A 21,387-nucleotide genomic window follows, 5' to 3' on the forward strand; every position below is an offset into this window, starting at 1 on the left:
TTTGATTAAAAACCGTGAGAACTAGAGAAATTACAAAGAGATTATGTGAAAGCAGAAGCCCGGCTCTACAAGCTGACCGGAAATGGTGACTTTAGAACGAAATTTTTGTCTGTGAGGGCGAGTTAAAAATCATTTTCCTTGGATAAAATACAGCTTTCTATACTCTAGTAACTGCCATCTCCACCGTAGCAGTGGGATTTTCTCACAAACCTTGTGGCACTTAAAGTCTAAATTTAGAGAAAACGTAGCAGATATCAACAAACCATTTTCACTTCTGAAAAGACGGCAGATTTCTCTACAAACTGAAATTTAAACTGTGTTTCTAGGTGAAAGTATGCCCACACAGCAGAGCCTCATTTTTGTTTTCTTCATTTAGTCTTTTGGCAATTTCTTTCTTTGAAGGACCAGTTAGGTCCCTGTTTTTAGTTGTAGTAAAGGCCAGTTAAAGTAAAAATAATAATAATGAAGAAATAATAAAATATCAAACAAGGCAACAGACCATGCCTATCTTAGTTGAATAAACAAAATGTACATAGTTGTATTTTACTCATTTATTAAGTGATTGTTTCCTTTGATCAATGACAATACTTTTATGTTTCAAATGGCTGAAACAAAAGAAAAATACACCTAGTAAGAGAACTGTACTTGGTGAACAAAAGTGCAAAAAAGCAATACCTTCACAATTTAGAAACTGTGCCTCAATGGTTCAAAGTCCTGGTCCTCAGGACCCCTTCCCTGCAAGTTTTAGATGTGTGTCTGCTCTAGCACACCTGATTCAAATTCTGACATGACCTCCTATACAGGCATCAAGAATGGAGGGTCAAACTGGACAAAATTAATACAATAAAATCATCATTAAATAAATAATGTTGTAAATGTCCCATAAGTGAAGTAAATGTAACATGAAAGAAATGTAACATTAAATGTGCCATTAAATTAAAGGTACCATTTATTTATTTAATACATCATTAGAAACAATAATACCATTATATCATGAAATGGACTATTATGCAATTAAATGTGCCACTGAATAATTAAGTATAATTTTAAAGACGACATGACGTAATTAGTAGTACACTTAATATTTAATGATGCATTAAAATAAATTGTACATTTAATGGTTCATTCAATTTTTTTCTATTTCACAACGTATTTATTTAATATCTTCCCTTGATGAAGCCTGTCGACGGAGCCCGAGAGGGGGCATGGGGGAATTGTTTTTCTTTTGCGTCCCCACGCAATACTTTTTGCGTTCCCACGCATTAGTCTTTGCGTTATCTCGCAAAACTTTGTGGGATAGTTTCCAAACCAGATAACTGCAAAAATGGAACAAACACTACACCCGTTTTTGAGATTTATTGAATTTTACTTTGAAAACGCCCTTAAATAAAATGATCTTCAATCAGACCAAAAGACAGTTTTTATCCACAAGCTGTCAAACTACTGAACTCTGGACATTAATACTGCATGAAACCACATCTCTGACACTTTATTTGCTTATTGCTGCTGCATGACGTGTACTTTTTTTTTTTTTTTGCACGCCATTAGTGCTTATGTTTTTATCGTGATTTGAACGGTTCTTCTTATCCTAAGCATTTAATCGCATTGTTGACTGCATGTTAACCTGCATATGACAAACAAACCATATCAATGCCATATCTGTGCTGTTGGTTTTGTGAGCAGTTTGTCAAATGTGCTGCTGTTCCAAAATGCACAGCTTTCTCAAGGCGATTAACAACTTTTGCGAGCGAACGCAAAAGTATTGCGTGGGGATGCAAAAAAAAAAATCCCCCATGTCCTCTGTGGCAAAAGCTCTTAAATCTTTATTGGACATGCGAGCAATTTTGTTGGTGAGATGCCTTGACACATGATGGTACTTTTGGTTTGACGAATGAAGAGATGCAGGGCTGATTCAATCCAGAATTTGTCTTACAAGTGTGCCTTAATCACTGGTGTACTTGATTACGACTAAACACGTTTTACAAGCAGCATACTGTGTTAACACCGCTACATTCAACTCTCCTGAAGTTCGGTAATATTTGCGACTTTCCTTTCAGCTCTACAAGGTTTAATAGATAAGTCCTTACTTCTGACTTTACATTGCAAATCCAATTTTACTACGTCCACTTCACCTGCGTTTGCTCCCTCCATTCTGAACGCAAGTGGAAAACGTCGATCAGAGGCACTGTTGGCTTGTGGGTCGTGTAGTTCGTTTGACTCGCATTATAGTACAGGTCCTTCTCAAAATATTAGCATATTGTGATGAAGTTCATTATTTTCCATAATGTAATGATGAAAATTTAACATTCATATATTTTAGATTCATTGCACACTAACTGAAATATTTCAGGTCTTTTATTGTCTTAATACGGATGATTTTGGCATACAGCTCATGAAAACCCAAAATTCCTATCTCACAAAATTAGCATATCATTAAAAGGGTCTCTAAACGAGCTATGAACCTAATCATCTGAATCAACGAGTTAACTCTAAACACCTGCAAAAGATTCCTGAGGCCTTTAAAACTCCCAGCCTGGTTCATCACTCAAAACCCCAATCATGGGTAAGACTGCCGACCTGACTGCTGTCCAGAAGGCCACTATTGACACCCTCAAGCAAGAGGGTAAGACACAGAAAGAAATTTCTGAACAAATAGGCTGTTCCCAGAGTGCTGTATCAAGGCACCTCAGTGGGAAGTCTGTGGGAAGGGAAAAGTGTGGCAGAAAACGCTGCACAACGAGAAGAGGTGACCGGACCCTGAGGAAGATTGTGGAGAAGGGCCGATTCCAGACCTTGGGGGACCTGCGGAAGCAGTGGACTGAGTGTGGAGTAGAAACATCCAGAGCCACCGTGCACAGGCGTGTGCAGGAAATGGGCTACAGGTGCCGCATTCCCCAGACCTGGGCTACAGAGAAGCAGCACTGGACTGTTGCTCAGTGGTCCAAAGTACTTTTTTCGGATGAAAGCAAATTCTGCATGTCATTCGGAAATCAAGGTGCCAGAGTCTGGAGGAAGACTGGGGAAAAGGAAATGCCAGAAGTCCAGTGTCAAGTACCCACAGTCAGTGATGGTCTGGGGTGCCGTGTCAGCTGCTGGTGTTGGTCCACTGTGTTTTATCAAGGGCAGGGTCAATGCAGGTAGCTATCAGGAGATTTTGGAGCACTTCATGCTTCCATCTGCTGAAAAGCTTTATGGAGATGAAGATTTCATTTTTCAGCATGACCTGGCACCAGCTCACAGTGCCAAAACCACTGGTAAATGGTTTACTGACCATGGTATCACTGTGCTCAATTGGCCTGCCAACTCTCCTGACCTGAACCCCATAGAGAATCTGTGGGATATTGTGAAGAGAACGTTGAGAGACTCAAGACCCAACACTCTGGATGAGCTAAAGGCCGCTATCGAAGCATCCTGGGCCTCCATAAGACCTCAGCAGTGCCACAGGCTGATTGCCTCCATGCCACGCCGCATTGAAGCAGTCATTTCTGCAAAAGGATTCCCGACCAAGTATTGAGTGCATAACTGTACATGATTATTTGAAGGTTGACGTTTTTTGTATTAAAAACACTTTTCTTTTATTGGTCGGATGAAATATGCTAATTTTGTGAGATAGGAATTTTGGGTTTTCATGAGCTGTATGCCAAAATCATCCGTATTAAGACAATAAAGGACCTGAAATATTTCAGTTAATGTGCAATGAATCTAAAATATATGAATATTAAATTTTCATCATTACATTATAGAAAATAATGAACTTTATCACAATATGCTAATTTTTTTAGAAGGACCTGTATGTTTGAATATACATTTGAATAGCTATTTAAAAGACATTTTTTCTTAAAATGTTCACCTCTGATGTTTACAGTCGTGCTTAGTTCCATCTGGAACTTGGTCAGGATGCACGTTGCTGCCAGGTGTGAACAGGACCTCATAAAAACACAAGCTGTGTCAGTGAACACAGAAACAAGTACACATTGTATTCCTCTTCAGCTGCATCTTCAACTTCATCTATATAAATGTGATTATGCCCCGTTTTCTACTTAACATATGAAGTTGTTTGCATTGTTGTTTGCAGTCGCCGTGATGACATGGAGTCTCTAGGCTACGTGCTGATGTACTTCAACAGAACCAGTCTGCCTTGGCAAGGACTAAAGGTATGAAAGCTTAACATAGTCGATTTTGGTACAACCCACCTAGTTGGACAAACTGCATTTGTGTTTTAATTGAATTTTATTTGCCATTTACATGATCCTCCAGTCCGCATCTAATTTTACAACAGTGTTTAAGCTAGATTTAACCTGTTTCGAATTAAACAGATTAGGGATTTTAAGATGGTGTTGCAGCATTTTGATGTTGTAGGTGTCTTGCATTACCCTGACCCTCACATAGTGGTTGCTTGCCCTGGCTATCTTAAATACATTAGCAACTGTTTTCTTGAAATTCAATAGGGTATTCAATTTGTTATAAGAAAAAATTTATAACAAGCTCCAAGCGAGCATTAACACTTAAAAAAAAGGCCCCAGGAGTGTTCTGTTTAATAGATGGATAATTCATTGTAATGCACAGATACAAGACAAATTCCAAAGCTTTAACTCCCCTTGCCAGAATCCTACAATTACTAAGATTTTGTAAATGTTAATACTTGGCAGAAAGTGTTGGCACCCCTGAAATTCGTCCACAAAATAAAGTATTACTCCTAGAAAATGATTGCAGTTACACAATACAAATGCAATTTTTAATACAAATTCCTATGTATGTATTGTAAAAACACCAAAAAGCAGAGAAAGAAGTAACATTTGATATAGGCCAATAATGGTCCGGACAAAGTTATTGCATGGAGAACCGGAAGAGAAGAAGAAAACTGTGTGAGGAGTGGAGAAATAACAATCTCAGGGTTACAAGTTCTTCTCCAGTGATCTGAATTTTCTTTTGTCCACCATGCATAATAACAATAATAACCTTGCAAGGGAGAACAGCATCACCAGAGATGTATTCAAGAGGTGTTCAGGTTCTGTAAGCACATCATTTTACTGTTTATGGAATGAGGCCTACAAAGAAAGGAACACAGTACCTACAGTCTAGTATGTTGGGGGCTCAAGGATTTTTTTGAGGCCCGTTTTGCTGCCTCTGGGTGCCTTCACCGTGTTCAATGCATCATGAAATCTGCAAAGGACTTAGGCTCAAAATGTAGGGCCCAGTGTCAGAAAGCTGGTTTGTGCCCTAGGTCTTGGGTCTTCTGGCAGGACATTGACCCCAACCATACTTCAAAAAGCACCCAGAAAAATATGGATGCAGAGCACAGAAGAGTTCTGAAGTGTCCATCAATTAGTTGGGGATCTAAATCCCAATGCACACATGTGGAGAAATTGTAATATTGTTGTTGGAAGAAATTCAAATATGAGACCTGGAGCAATTTGCAACCTATAGGTGGTCCAAAATTCCAGTTGAGAGGTGTAAGTAACTTCGTTATGGCTATAGAAAACGATTGATCTCATTTTCTATTTCCCTTTCTTGGTATACTTGACTACTTCTAACCCAAATCCATCAAGGGTTTGTATAATTTTAAGCTTAACTTTAGGTCTGTTTTGTTTTTTTAGGCTGCCACAAAGAAGCAGAAGTATGAGAAGATCTCGGAAAAGAAGATGTCTACCCCCGTTGAGGTTCTTTGTAAGGTAAAATTAACCAGAGCATGCTTGCCTTAAAGCGTAGTTTGCAACTCCTAATCCTTTCGTGCAGGTTTTGTTCTAAATTACAGTTAGGTTTTTTTCTGTCAAATTATGCTTGACTAGCCTGTAGGTCTTTTATAGCCCAGGTGCCAAACCACACTTTAACATGTGCCAGCATCACAAAGCTAAGGCAGGCTTTTCAATTAAAAAATACTTTATTAATCCCAAAAGGAAATTAAATGTTGTTGTAGCTCATTATGACGGTTTCTTCAAAGAGCCGTTGTAGATGCTGATGGCTGTGGGCAGGAAGGATCTCCTGTAGCGCTCCGTCTTACAGCAGATCTGAAGAAGCCTCTGACTGAAGACACTCTGTTGTTGTAGGACAGTCTGATGAAAGGGATGCTCAGGGTTTTCCATAATGTTCTTCATTTTATGAGGAATCCTTCTTTGCACAATGATCTCCAGAGGTTCCAGAGGAGTCACCAGAACAGAACATCAGCTTGTTGAGCTTTTTTTTAAGTCCCTGACTCTGATGGTGCTTCCCCAGCAGATGATGGCAGAAGAGATCACACTCTCCACAACAGACTTATAGAAGATATGCAGCATCCTGCTACAAACACCAAAGGACCTAAGCTTCCTCAAGAAGTACAGTCTGCTCTGTCCCTTCTTGTAGACGGCTTCACACTTGCATCTCCACTCCAGTCTGCTGTCCAGGTGAACACCGAGGTCTTTATACTCCTACACCACCTCCACTTCTTCTCCCATGATGGCAATAGTTTTTGACTTATTCCTGTTTCTCTTAAAATCTACAATCATCTCCTTTGTTTTAGTCACGTTCAAGATGAGATGATTGTTTCCACACCATGCCACAAAGTGGTCCACCACCTTCCTGTACTCAGCTTCTTGCCCATCTCTGATCCACCCCACAACTGCAGAACCATCTGAGTATTTCTGCAGATGACAGGAGTCCGTCTTGTACTGGAAGTCTGAGGTGTACAGAGTGAAAAGGAATGGTGAGAGTACAGACCCCTGTGGTGCTCCTGTGCTGCTGACTACCTGGTTAGACTCACAACCCTTCAGTCTCACAAACTGGTCTGTTTGTCAGGTAGTCTTTGATCCAGGAGATTGTTGAGGCCTCCACCTGAGTCTTCTGGAGTTTCTGACAAAGCAAATCAATGAATTGTTAAATGCACTGGAGACATCCTCACAGTGCAGCTGGCTTTGTCCAGATGACAGTGGGTTTGTTGAAGCAGGTGTATGATGCCATCTTCAACTCCAACTCCACCGTGATAAGCAAACTGACGGGGTCCTGATGGTTTATTGTTCGCTTACTCAGGTGGGCCAACAGGAGTCTCTCCAGGACCTTCATGATGTGGGATGTCAGGGCAACAGGTCTATAGTCATTGAGGACTGATGGGTGAGTTTTCTTTGGTACCGGAACAAGACAGGAGGTCTTCCACAACACTGGAACATTCTTCTGGGCCAGAATAAGATTGAAGAGGTGCTGCAGAATCCCACAGAGCTGCTCTGCACAGACCTTCAGGACTCTAGGGCTGACATGATCTGGACCTGCAGTCTTATTCTGATTCAGGCTTTCCAGTTGTCTCTTCAGCTGACTTCTTGAGACACACAGGTGGAAGGGGGAGGCAAAGGGAGCATCGGCCTTGGTGATTTGGTTGAAGGCAAACATGTAGAAGCAGAAGGGTCTAGGGCTGAGGTGGAAGATAAAACATTTGAGGTGTTACTGGACAGCTGTGGGTCCTGTGGGTCAAAGGAGGGTGGAATGTCTGTTTGGCTGTGAACAGGAGAGGAGGATGCTGAGCTTGTTTCTGAACTGAACCTATTGAAGAATGTGTTCAGTTCATTGGTTCTGTCCAGACTTCCATCGGTCCACACATCTCTGATACTGTTTTGCCGGAGCTGCTCTCCAGCTTCCTCTTGTACACCTCCTTGCTGTCTCTTATCTTGACTTTAAGTTACTTCTGTATACTCCTCAATAATTCTCTGTCTCCCTCTCTCAAGGCTCTTTTTCTCTTGTTAAGCAGGTCCTTCAGGTCACTGGTGATCCAAGGTTTGTTATTGGGGAAGCATCTCACGGTTCTGGTGAGGATGATGTTATCCACACAGAAGTTTATATAGTCGGTTACACACACAGTCATGGCATTGATGTCCTCTCCATGTGGCTGGCACAGTGCGTCCCAGTCTGTAGCCTTAAAGCAACCTTGCAGAGCTTCTTCATCTTCCTGTGACCATTTTCTCACAGTCCTCTTTATTACAGTTTGTCTCTGAACAAGAGGCTTATATTTCGAGCAGAGAAAAACAAGATTGTGATCTGATTTGCCTAGAGGAGGTCTTGCTGTAGAGATGTATGAGTCCTTGACATTTGCATAAAACAAATCCAACGTTTTGTTTTCTCTGGTAAAGCAACTCACAAATTGTTGAAACGTTAGAAGTGTAGCAGAGAGTGAAGCGTGGTTAAAATAACCAGATATTGCTACAACGCATTGGGGTTTCTGTAGCTTAGCAACAACTTAGCTGATGACATCACATGCAGTATGAAAACTTACTGCCAACACTTCAATATCTGGACTGCAGAGATGACACTTCACAGTAACATGTCCTGGATGACAGCATCTGTTGTTCACAAGCACTGCCAGTCCACCTCCTTTACATTTGCCGCTCCTCTTTAAGTCTCTGTCTGCTCGTATGGTCAGAAAGCCTGGCAGAAAGATGCTGGAGTCGGGGATATGATCCTGGAGCCTTGTCTCAGAGAAACACATAATACTGCATTCCCGGTACTCTGGCTGGGTTCTTTGTAGGGTTTGGAGTTAATCCAACTTGTTTCCCAACAATCTCACATTGCCTATCAGAATCGACGGAAGAGATGGTTTGAACTTCCTCCTTCTCCCTCTTCTCTTTGCTCCTGCTCTGCATCCACGGCATCTCCTTTTCAACTCATCAGGGATTTGGGGTTGTAAATTTGATTCTTGTTTTATTTACCATACACTGCAAAGATTTTAATGACATCGCTTCTGCTTGGGCAATAGAGGGGGTAGTTTATTTGATTGATTGCTGATAATCGTCTCCCAGTATAGATCCTGAAGTCTCCATTGATTAGTCATGTCATGTAAAATGCTTGGTATAACTAAAGACATGCTCTGTTCTTCGTTTAAACACGCCCTGCACTCCCTCATGGCTGGTCCATATTTTCTAAGCATTACATTTAGAGTCACAAAAGAAGAGACATGGACTAGGTTTTCCAATGTTGTTCAAACATTTTGTTACATAGGTCAAAATCTTCAAGTTAAAAGTACTCCAAAAAACAACTCATTGAAGAAAATAAATATTAATTTTTATAAATTTTTGACCTGCTCAACAATATATAAAACATGCAATATTTTAATTAACAAAAAGGTAGTCAGATCTATTTTTTGGAAGTGGCACCTCATTCGCAGAATTTGTGCACTATTGAAAAGAATAGAAAAAATCAAGAAAGCAGCATTTGGATCAGTCTTTCTTTGAATTTTAAGAAATTAAATTAAAGTAGATTTGGATGAAATAAAGTCTGCTTTTTAGTAAAAGTTACTGGAAAGATAAAGATAGAAATAAAAAAGATAAAGTTAAAAAAAATAGTGTAAAAGTCAAATACTTTGTGCTGTATTATAACAACATTTTAAAGCCATTTCAGTTTGTTGGTAATAAACCTATCTTAATTAAAAATAAGAACTTCGACCAGATCCCGGGGGATGTTGGAGACATAGAGTCCGAGTGGACCATGTTCTCTGCATCTATTGTCAATGCTGCTGCCCATAGCTGCGGCCGTAAGGTCTGCGGTGCCTGTCGTGGCGGCAATCCCAGAACCCGGTGGTGGACACCGGCAGTAAGGGATGCTGTTAAGCTGAAGGAGTCCTATCGGCTGTGGTTGGCTTGTGGGACTCCCGAGGCGGCTGATGGGTACCGTGAGGCCAAGCGTGCTGCGGCCCGGGCTGTGGCAGAGGCAAAAACTCGGGCCTGGGAAGAGTTCGGTGAGGCCATGGAGAAGGACTACCGGTTGGCATCGAAGCGATTCTGGCAAACCGTCCGGCGCCTCAGGAGGGGGAAGCAGTGCTTTGCCAACACTGTTTATAGTGGGGGCAGGAGACTGCTGACCTCGACTGAGGACATTATCGGGCGGTGGAAGGAGTACTTCGAGGATCTCCTCAATCCTGCCATCACGCATTCCGTGGTGGAAACAGAAGCTGGGAACTCGGGGTTGGACTCTTTCATCACCCAGGCTGAAGTCACCGAGGTGGTTAAAAAGCTCCGCGGTGGCAAGGCTTCGGGGGTGGATGAGATCCGCCCTGAGTACCTCACGTGTCTGGATGTTGTAGGGCTGTCATGGTTGACACGCCTCTTCAACATTGCGTGGCGGTCGGGGACAGTGCCTCTGGACTGGCAGACTGGGGTGGTGGTCCCCCTTTATAAGAAGGGGGACCGGAGGGTGTGTTCCAACTACAGGGGATCACACTCCTCAGCCTCCCTGGTAAGGCCTACGCCAGGGTATTGGAGAGGAGAGTCCGACCGATAGTCGAACCTCAGCTTCAGGAGGAACAGTGTGGTTTTCGTCCCAGCCGTGGAACACTGGACCAGCTCTATACCCTCTACAGGGTGCTCGAGGGTTCATGGGAGTTTGCCCAACCGGTTCACATGTGTTTTGTGGACCTGGAGAAAGCATTTGACTGTGTCCCTCGTGATGCCCTGTGGGGGGTGCTCCAGGAGTATGGAATCAGGGGCCCTTTATTAGGGGCCATCCGGTCACTGTACGAGCGGAGCAGGAGTTTGGTCCGCATTGCCGGCACTAAGTCGGACCTGTTCCCAGTGCATGTTGGACTCCGGCAGGGCTGCCCTTTGTCGCCGGTCCTGTTCATAACTTTTATGGACAGGATTTCTAGACGCAGCCAAGGGCCGGAGGGGGTCTGGTTTGGGGACCAGTGGATTTCGTCTCTTCTTTTTGCGGATGACGTGGTCCTGCTGGCCCCCTCTAGCCAAGACCTACAGCATGCGCTGTGGCGGTTCGCAGCCGAGTGTGAAGCGGCTGGGATGAGGATCAGCTCCTCCAAGTCCGAGGCCATGGTACTCGACCGGAAAAGGGTGGCTTGTCCTCTTCAGGTTGGAGGGGAGATCCTGCCTCAAGTGGAGGAGTTTAAGTATCTCGGGGTCTTGTTCACGAGTGAGGGAAGAATGGAGCGGGAGATCGACAGACGGATCGGTGCAGCTGCCACAGTAATGGGGGCGCTGTGCCGGTCCATTGTGGTGAAGAGAGAGCTGAGCCGAAAAGCAAAGCTCTCAATTTACTGGTCGGTCTACGTTCCTACCCTCACCTATGGCCATGAACTTTGGGTCATGACCGAAAGAACGAGATCACGGATACAAGCGGCTGAAATGAGCTTCCTCCGTAGGGTGGCCGGGCACTCCCTTAGAGATAGGGTGAGGAGCTCGGCCATCCGGGAGGAGCTCGGAGTAGAGCCGCTGCTCCTCCACATCGAAAGGAGCCAGTTGAGGTGGCTCGGGCATCTCTACCGGATGCCTCCTGGACGCCTTCCTCGGGAGGTGTTCCGGGCACGTCCCACCGGGAGGAGGCCCAGGGGACGGCCCAGGACACGCTGGAGGGACTATGTCTCTCGGCTGGCCTGAGAACGCCTTGGGCTCCCCCTGGAGGAGCTGGAGGAGGTGTCTGGAGAGAGGGACGTCTGGGCGTCTCTGCTGAGTCTGCTGCCCCCGCGACCCGGTCCTGGATAAGCGGAAGATGACGAACGAACGAACGAAGTCTCTATATGCATCAACCACCTGTGCTAGTGGGCCAAATTTCTATCATTATTGAATTGCACGCAAGACCAACAGTTCAGTGGCTGCAATTGGACTCCGGGCTGTACTTTTGACACCCATGTCCCTAGGTAAAGGAACTTCGCTCTGCTGCTCAAATCTTCCCAGCTTGTGTTGAGCGTCTTCCTAATTATGTGGTGTTCTTTTGGTTTAGCTGCTCTCTAAGACAACAAGGGTAAATCTATATTTTGTAACATTTTACAGCATTATGTTTTTAAACCATTGCAGATGTAATGAACATTTTTATAGCAACATTTACAGGAACAAAATCTCATACCACCTACCTGAGAGGAGAGATCTTGCCACTTTATTCAGTACTCTTAAACTTAAAACCTACCTGATCTAATCTAAGGATTGCTGTTAAATCGTTTTTAGAAGTCAATCTTTCTTCTCTGATCTGTCTTCTTTAGTAGTTAAATAGAATGCAACTGGACTTATTCTCTTGTGTTCTGAGGACATTTCATTCTTCATCCACAAAGCTGCTTTATTTGTGGACATAGAATCAGAATCAGCTTTATTGCCAAGTTTGTACATACAGTACAAACCAAAGGTTTGGACACACCTTCTCATTCAAAGAGTTTTCTATATTTTTATGACTATGAATATTGTAGCTTCACACTGAAGGCATCAAAACTATGAATTAACACATGTGGAATTATATACAGAACAAAAAAGTGTGAAACAACTGAAAATATGTCTTATATTCTAGGTTCTTCAAAGTAGCCACGTTTTGCTTTGATTACTGCTCTGCACACTCTTGGCATTCTGTTGATGAGCTTCAAGAGGTAGTCACCTGAAATGGTTTTCCAACAGTCATGAAGGTGTTCCCAGAGATGCTTAGCACTTGTTGGCCCTTTTGTCTTCACTCTGCGGTCCAGCTCACCCTAAACCATCTCGATTGGGTTCAGTTCCGGTGACTGTGGAGGCCAGGTCATCTGGTCAGGCCAGGTCACCTTCTTGGTCAAATAGCCCTTACACAGCCTGGAGGTGTGTTTGGGGTCATTGTCCTGTTAAAAAATAAATGATGGTCCAACTAATTGCAAACCGGATGGAAGAACATGCCGCTGCAAGATGCTGTGGTAGCCATGCTGGTTCAGTATGCCTTCAATTTTGAATAAATCCCCAACAGTGTCACCCGCAAAGCACCCCCACACCATCACACCTCCTCCTCCATGCTTCACAGTGGGAACCAGGCATGTAGAGTCCATCCGCTCACCTCTTCTGCGCCGCACAAATACACTCATCAGACCAAACCACAGATTTCCACTGGTCTAATGTCCATTCCTTGTGTTCTTTAGCCCAAACAAGTCTCTTCTGCTTGTTGCCTGTCCTCAGCAGTGGTTTCCTAGCAGCTATTTTACCATGAAGGCCCGATTCACACAGTCTCCTCTTAACAGTTGTTCTAGAGATGTGTCTGCTGCTAGAACTCTGTGCGGCATTGACCTGTTCTCTAATCTGAGCTGCTGTTAACCTGCGATTTCTGAGGCTGGTGACTTGGATAAAAGTATCATCCGCAGCAGAGGTGAGTCTTGGTCATCCTTTCCTGGAGCGGTCCTCATGTGAGCCAGTTTCTTTGTAGCGCTTGATGGTTTTTGCGACTGCACTTGGGAACACTTTCAAAGTTTTCCCAATTGTTCGGACTGACTGACCTTCATTTCTTAAAGTAATGATGGCCACTCGTTTTTCTTTACGTAGCTGCTTTTTTCTTGCCATAATACAATTTCTAACAGTCTATTCAGTAGGACTATCAGCTGTGCACTGTATCCACCTCCTGCACAACACAACTGATGGTCCCAACCCCATTTATAAGGCTTGAAATCCCACTTATTAAACCTGACAGGGCACACCTGTGAAGTGAAAACCATTTCAGGTTTTCTACCTCTTGAAGCTCATCAACAGAATGCCAAGAGTGTGCAGAGCAGTAATCGAAGCAAAAGGTGGCTACTTTGAAGAACCTAGAATATAAGACATATTTTCAGTTGTTTCACACTTTTTTGTTCTGTATATAATTCCACATGTGTTAATTCATAGTTTTGATGCCTTCAGTGTGAAGCTACAATATTCATAGTCATGAAAATAAAGACAACTCTTTGAATGACAAGGTGTGCCCAAACCTTTGCTCTGTACTATACAAACAAGGAATTTGACTCTGGTACACTTTGCTCTCTGGTTTTTGTTTTTGTATTACAGAATATACATATATACAAATATAAACATATATAAATGAAAAGGTGCATTTGCAACATCTGTATGCTGTTGTTTGGTACTCTATTGAATGTTCAACAAAGAAACAGCTTGGGGGAAGAAACTATCTCTGTGGCGGCTGGTTTTAGTAAACAGTGCTCTGTAGCGGCGGCCTGAAGGTAAAACTCAAAACAGTTTTTGTGCAGAGTGTGTGTGGTCTGCACAGATTTTAGCAGCTCTTTTCCTGACTCTAGAACTGTATAAGTCCTGGATGGAGGGAAGTTCAGCCCTGATTATTCTCTCTGCAGTCCTGATTATTCGTTGCAGTCTGGACCTGTCCTGTTTTGTGAATGAGCCAAACCACACTGAGATGGATGAAGATAGGACAGACTGAATGATGGCAGTGGAGAAGATGACCATCAGCTCCTGTGGAAGGTTGTACTTCTTGAGTTCCCTCAGGAAGGCAACTCAAGAAGTAATGGAAATGTCAAGCTTATAAAGTTTAGTCAGAATAATCACACCAACACAATTCATTATAGTCGCTGTTGGGGCCATTAAGGTCACATAAGACACTGGCCCTTCCCCCCAATTTGATCAGTTGGCGGGTTGTAGTCCAACTACAACGTGGGGTGGCGTTTTTGCTTTGTGGAGTGAAAATAACAAACTAAAGGCTTCTCCAGCACATCCCAAAGATTCTCATTGGGGTTAAGGTCTGGACTCTGTGGTGGCCAATCCATGCGTGAGAACTCCATAGCAAATTGAAGCCTTTTTTTTCCGGTTATCCTCACTGATTAGTGGTTTTCTTAAGGCTACACAGCTGTTCAGTCCCAATCCCTTGAGTTCCCTTCACATTGTGCGTGTGGAAATGCTCTTACTTTCACTATTAAACATAGCCCGGAGTTCTACTGTTGTTTTTCTTCAATTTGATTTCACCAAACGTTGTGATTGCCGATCACGATCATTCAGGATTTTTTTCTGGCCACATTTCTTCCTCGAAGACGATGGATCCCCACCATCCTTCCAGTTTTTAATAATGCATTGAACAGTTCTTAACCCAATTTTTTTTGGTCTGCAATCTCCTTAGATGTTTTCTCTTCTGTTTCGGCCCTCTAAAGAAATGCCACCCCACACCATTACTAACCCACTGCCAAACTGGTCGTGCTGAAGGATGTTGCAGGCAGCAGATCGCTCTCCACGGTGTCTCCAGACTCTGTCACGTCTGTCACATGTGCTCGGTGTGAACCTGCTTTCATCTGTGAAGAGCAAAGGGCGCCAGTGGCGAATTTGCCAATCCTGGTGTTCTCCGGCAAATGCTAAGCGTCCTGCACAGTGTTGCTTCCTAAGTGGACAGTTTGATTTCACAGAAGTTTGATTTACTTGGAGTTATATTGTGTTAAGTGTTCCCTTTATTTTTTTGAGCAGTGTGTATTGGGGTTCAGTGTGTACAAAGACTTTACAACATAAAGTCGGAATTAAGGCTCGCAACCTAATGACTACTGTTACCACAGAGCACAGATAGCACAGCTACCTGTTCACGAGAAGGAAGATATACATGCTTTTCCTCCACCAAACAGACCTGAGCAAATGGTAGTCTGTTGAGGGAAGCTCTGAATTCAGCAGAGCAAATGATGCCATAAGAATGCAATGAAGATGAAACTCGGGAATCCAACAAGTTTGTCAACCTCAACCGCTTGAAAAGCTGTCAAGAGCCTTTTTTCCACTGAAAGCCCCTGGATTTTACACGGGTGATCAAAATCCCAGGGAAACTCATACTTTCTTTTTTCATTGCCAAGGACCATTTATTTAAATCAGCCTAATGATGTATGGGGAAGTTGTGATGGAAACTGCAATACACCTTCATTGCAGCAGATGGCATTACTCCTTTACCCTGTTTAAAAGCTAATAAATCATTGTGTTTCAACTGATAAATAATAGATAAGCAGGAGTATAGTTGATTAATTCCTTCCATTATCCCTAAAGTTGCACTGGAGCCATAAGCAGGAAAAGTTTAAATCATTATTTTACATTTCATTTTTTACTAACCTCTGGCCAGGGTTGTTGCTTTACAACTGCATGATTAATTTACAATAACTGCTAAACACTGATTAACACACTTATTTTTCTTTTATCATCAGTTAAACTCAAATCAGATACCTACAGTAAACTGCATTTAGTAGAATAAAAAACTGATAATCATTCCAGAATTACAGAGAATTGATGCCTTGACTGTCTAACCATAAGCAATTATTTATATAAAGTAGATGTCTAGACACAATGTTAAAGAGAATCACTGGGGAACTGCATCCAGACTAGAAAATGTGGTCTCTCCTCCCGCAGAACCTAAACTATGAAAAATTAAAAAATATTAAAGAGTTTATACCCCACTAAGTTAGGTTTATATTAAAAGAAAATCTTAGGCAAATGTGTATTTTTTTTATTTACATAGAAAATTTAAAGTGCTCTGATCATCAGCACTTTATTAAAACATTTGTTTTATTGAACTGTGGCAAAATCGTTTATAATGCCAACAATAACTTAAAATGTCAAATTTCCTGCGAAAAACATTCCGTTTTATTTTCTGGTACTTGCAGTTATTCACCACATACCTACTAAATGCTTTATATTCACAAACAGCAGGTAGCGGGAAATCCCAGAGTGCCTGGCCGAGATCAGGTAGCGGTCAGTGGGAAAGTCCCAGTCCAACCAACTGGTTAGCTTAGCTAGCTAGTAGCAGCCAGACCAGCCTGAAAGCTGAGCTCCACTCCTCTGAAAAATCAAAAAATATATGTAGGATCATTTGGGATGAACTGATTGTACAGATGAAGTTTTAAGGTCTACTTTCTTGCTTAAAAACATCTTAAAACTAGTTTGTGTGACAAATTAATGGAATGAAAATGATGAATTTGTATACTAACCTCCACCATTAGTGAAGCTGATTGTGCCTAGCCTTGCTGTGCACAGCTCTGGCCCTTTAACAAATCCCAGGGAAAGCTGAAAAGACCTACTCCAGAATAGGACCATTTACGCGTGAAAGTACAGCTCCGGGAAGGTGAAATTACTGGGGCAAATCTGTACTGAAATGTGACCTGGGCTTTACAAAGCCTGGGGCTTCTCATAAGCCTGGGCCTTTCTACTGGCAACGCAAAAGGGCTCAAGTATGGTTCAGTTGAATGTAAAGTGGAGCTCATCCTGACTATGCTACACTCAATAACCTGCTTGAAGTCTTTTCCAGGGTTTCCACTTTTTTGTCTTGTGATCAGTTGTCCAGAAGATTTGCTGTTTTAGTTGAACATGGTGTCACTCAATTATTTTAGTTATTTATTTTTTTACTCGACAGCTGGCCAGGCAGTCCCTGTAAAAACATTTGTGTGAGAGCAGTTGTTAGCATTCACTCCAGTGGTGATAAAAAGTTGTTTTACCCCTTCTTAATTTCTTATGTTCGTCGCATATAAACATTTCAAATCATGAAACAAAGATAACACCTTCACATATTCCAGTGAAGGTGTTTATAATAACGTTGAAAGAAATTCCTACCTACATTGCCTGTGTAAAAAGTGACTGCCCCCTAAACCTAATAATTGCTTGGGGCACCCCTTCAGAGCAGCAACTGTAATTAAGCATTTGCCATAACTGGTAATGATTCTTTTACAGTGCTGCAGAGGAATTTTGGCCTACTCAAATTTGCAAATATGATGCAATTTAGCAAAAATGGAGGGTTTTCGAGCATTAACTGCCTTTTTTAAAGGTCGTGCTGCCAGATTGACTAGACCACTCCAAAATCTGTTCCTCTCGTAAGCCATTAAGAGGTGGATTTGCTGGTGGGTAGGATCATTGTCCTGCTGCAGAACCCAAATGCGGCTCAACTTCAGGTCACACAGGGCCATGTAAGTTTGGATTTTTTCTACTTCATAAATAAAACAATTCAATTAATTTTATTTATATAGCGCCAATTCACAACACGTCGTCTCAAGGCACTTCACAAAAGTCAGGTACATACATTCCAATTAATCCTAATCATTGAACAGTGCAGTCAGATTCAGTTATTTATTCAAATTGGATAAAAGGTTTTTCTGTCTAAGGAAACCAAGCAGATTGCATCCAGTCAGAGACTTGCAGCATTCACTCCTCCCAGATGAGCATGTAGAGACAGTGGACAGTCACTGGCGTTGACTTTGCAGCAATCCATCATACTGAGCATGCATGTAGCGACAGTGGAGAGGAAAAACTCCCTTTTAACAGGAAGAAACCTCCAGCAGAATCGGAACCAGGCTCAGTGTGAGCGGCCATCTGCCACGACCGACTGGGGGTTTGAGGGAACAGAACAGTGACACAAAGAGAACAAAGAAGCACTGATCCAGGAGTCCTTTCTATGGGAAGGAAAAGTAAATTTAATGGATGTAGCTCCTTTAGTCGTTTCACCTAGAAAGAAAGAACAGATAAACTCTGAGCAAGTTTTCAAGGTTAGAGTCTGAAAGCGAGCACATAGAGTTAGTCACAGTAAAAGCTCAGTCAATCGCCATGTCTAGGAGAGAGAAAGGGTTAAACGCTAAAAGACAGGGCCATGTGGATCATCGGTAGAGGGTGAGCATTAAGTTGTTGCCAGCAGAAGCTTGGACGATGCATCTCTCCAGAAAGGTGTCACAGGTAGACACAGAGTCAGGCCAGGTGTAGCTTCTAGGAATAGAAAAGAGAGAACAAAGTTAAAATCTGAAATAACAGCAAATAATGCAAAATTGGAGAGTAGTGTAAGAATGTAGCGAAGAGGGTGAAAGTGGTCATTATGTCCTCCAGCAGCCTAAGCCTATAGCAGCGATAGCTCAGGATAACCTAAGCCACTCTAACTATAATGCTAGGGTTATGATTATTGATTAATTAATATTCATCAAGAATTATAATTAAAAGTCATAATTTGAGAAAATCCATTTCTTAACCAAAAATCCTCATTTATGAATCGAAACCAGAGATGTCTTCTGGGGTTGTAATTGTGGCTCAACGCCTTTGATAATTATAACCGTTAAATACTCAGTAATAATTAATAACTATTACTAGATGTCACTGTTTAATCAACCGTTTCTGCCGAAACGTGTGGAACTTTAACCTTATTTTGACTGACAAATCACTCTTGCACAAAATAAACACAAACGACTTCTCTTTATCTACGTGAATATTTATTAAATAAGAGCCTGATACACCTCGCTATTCCGATTCAATAATCTTCACCTAATCAAACATGGAAAGTTCTACATCAAAGAGGGTAAAATATTTAACTAAACCAAATAAAAACAGCAGTGAGTGTGTATGAGATCAATCTGGCAGTTATGGCAAAATACAAAGGGAATATGGTTGAACGAAGCTTTGGGAGCACCCCTCCCAAAGTGTAGCTCAGCGGGACACAGGTCATAAAACCCCCAAGCAAAGTTGTAAACAAAGAAAATGGTTGATTTTCACCATAAGGTTATTATAGCAGTCTAGTTTCACAGCGAACCTGCGCGCAGGTGTTCAGACAGTAAACACACAACTTGCGAGACTCTGTGGCCTCAGAAATCAAAAGGAATCAAGTTTCAATAAGATGGCATGCACATACAGTTCAGAACACATTAGACTATAATTGGCGATTCTAATCGCACTAAAACCTACTCTACCCTGCCCACGCTATTCCTAATAAAGAAATAAAAATAAAAGGTAGATTTTACTTGTCGTTGTCTCCTCTGAGCAGAGGGAGAGAGAGAGGAGGGGTTGAAGAGTTCCACGCGTCCGCGGATACTCAGCAAAGCGGTCTGTTTACTTCCTTGGTGGCCTCCGTGGCAGAAAGGTAGAAAATAATGACGGACCGTCACTAGTCGACTGGTACAAAACAAGGAGGGAAAATTGCGTCTCCTTGAAACTCCGTGGTTCTTTGGTTACTTGTTAAACCCACGTCTTCGATCGGTAAAGTTAAAAACTTACAAGTTTTCTTATTCCTGTAAGCTTAATTCGCTTAGTTTCTCGTTGGCCAACGAAGGAGAATGGAAAAAAATCCACGTGGGACTTTTTTTCCAGAGGGATGCGCTTCAGTTGCTGGTCCGGTTTCCAGTGTGAAAAGCAAATGGCGGCCGTCTCATACTATGTTATATAGTTGACGGTGGCCTCAGGGCTTATCAGCCGCGGTGCCCGCTGGGATTTGTAGGAACAGGCTATCCTGCGGTACAAAACGGCCGATGACGTTGGAAAGGCATAGTGGCGTCCAGCAATGTGCAAATGGTCCAATGTTCAGCAAACAAGTGGTCCAACAATAAGCTTTATCAAAAAGGAAAGTTTTAAGCCTAGCCTTAAAAGTAGGCAGGGTATCTGCCTCATGGACTAAAACTGGGAGCTGGTTCCATAGGAGAGGAGCCTGATAACTAAAGGATCTGCCTCCCATTCTACTTCTAGAGACTCTAGGAACCACCAGTAAACCTGCAGTCTGAGAACGAAGTGCCCTGTTAGGAACATATGGAACAATCAGATATCTGATGTATGATGGAGCTAGATCATTAAGGGCTTTATATGTGAGGAGGAGAATTTTAAATTCTATTCTGAATTTAACAGGGAGCCAACGAAGAAGCTAAAATAGGTGAAATATGATCTCTTTTTAATTTTCGTCAGAACTCTTGCTGCAGCATTTTGAATCAGCTCAAGGCTTTTAACTGCATTTTGTGGACATCCTGATAGTAACGAATTACAATAGTCCAGCCTTGAAGGAACAAATGCATGGACTAGTTTTTCAGCGTCACTCCTGGATAGGATATTTCTAATTTTGGCAATGTTCCGGAGATGAAAGAAGGAAATCCTAGAAATCTGTTTAATATGGGATTTAAATGTCCTGCTCAAAAATAACACCAAGGTTTTTTACTTTATTACCGGAGGTCAATTTAATGCCAACCAGGTTAAGTGATTGACTAAGCAGTTTCTTTTTTAAAGACTCCGGTCCAAAGACGACAGCTTCTGTCTTGTCTGAATTGAGAAGCAGAAAAGTCAGGGGCTAAAGTCATCCAAGTTTTTATTCAATTCAGTTCAATTCAGTTTTATTTATATAGCGCCAATTCACAACACATGTTGTTCACAACAGTCAGGTACATGTCTTCAAGACATGCTTGTAGTCTATCTAACTGGTTGGGCTCATCAGGATTCATGGATAAGTAAAGCTGTGTATCATCAGCGTTACAGTGAATATTTATCCTATGCTGCCTGATAATTTGACCTATTGGAAGCATATATAGTAAAGAGAATTGGCCCAAGTACTGAACCCTGTGGTACTCCACAATTAACCCTGGAGTTTAAAGATGATTTATCATTTACATGAACAAACTGGAATCTGTCAGACAAATAAGATTTAAACCAGCCTAGTGCTGTTCCCCTGATCCCTACAGCATATTCCAGCCTTTCTAAGAGAATATTGTGATCGACTGGATCAAACGCAGCACTGAAATCTAACAGGAGAAGTACAGACACAAGTCCATTATCTGAGGCCATAAGAATATCATTAGTGACTTTCAGCAGAGCCGTTTCGGTGCTATGATGAGCTCTGAAACCTGACTGAAACTCTTCAAACAGGTCATTGCTGTATAAATGCTCACACATTTGATTAGCAACTATTTTCTCAAGAGTTTTAGATAAGAATGGAAGATTGGATATAGGTCTGTAATTTATTAAATCA

General features: G+C 42.2%; 1 protein-coding gene across 4 annotated transcripts in view; it reads left to right on the forward strand.

Annotated features, from left to right (window-relative positions):
• Window positions 1–21,387, forward strand: part of csnk1a1 (casein kinase 1, alpha 1) — an 88,387-nt gene that overhangs the window by 43,312 nt on the left and 23,688 nt on the right. For all 4 annotated transcript variants that reach the window (XM_047352699.1, XM_047352701.1, XM_047352700.1 and 1 more), the window contains 2 exons: window positions 4,076–4,154; window positions 5,598–5,672. In XM_047352699.1, coding sequence (XP_047208655.1) covers window positions 4,076–4,154; window positions 5,598–5,672 — 154 coding nt within the window. The remainder of the gene's footprint in view (window positions 1–4,075; window positions 4,155–5,597; window positions 5,673–21,387) is intronic.

Source organism: Girardinichthys multiradiatus, chromosome 23, assembly GCF_021462225.1.
Source record: "Girardinichthys multiradiatus isolate DD_20200921_A chromosome 23, DD_fGirMul_XY1, whole genome shotgun sequence".
Taxonomy (NCBI): domain Eukaryota; kingdom Metazoa; phylum Chordata; class Actinopteri; order Cyprinodontiformes; family Goodeidae; genus Girardinichthys; species Girardinichthys multiradiatus.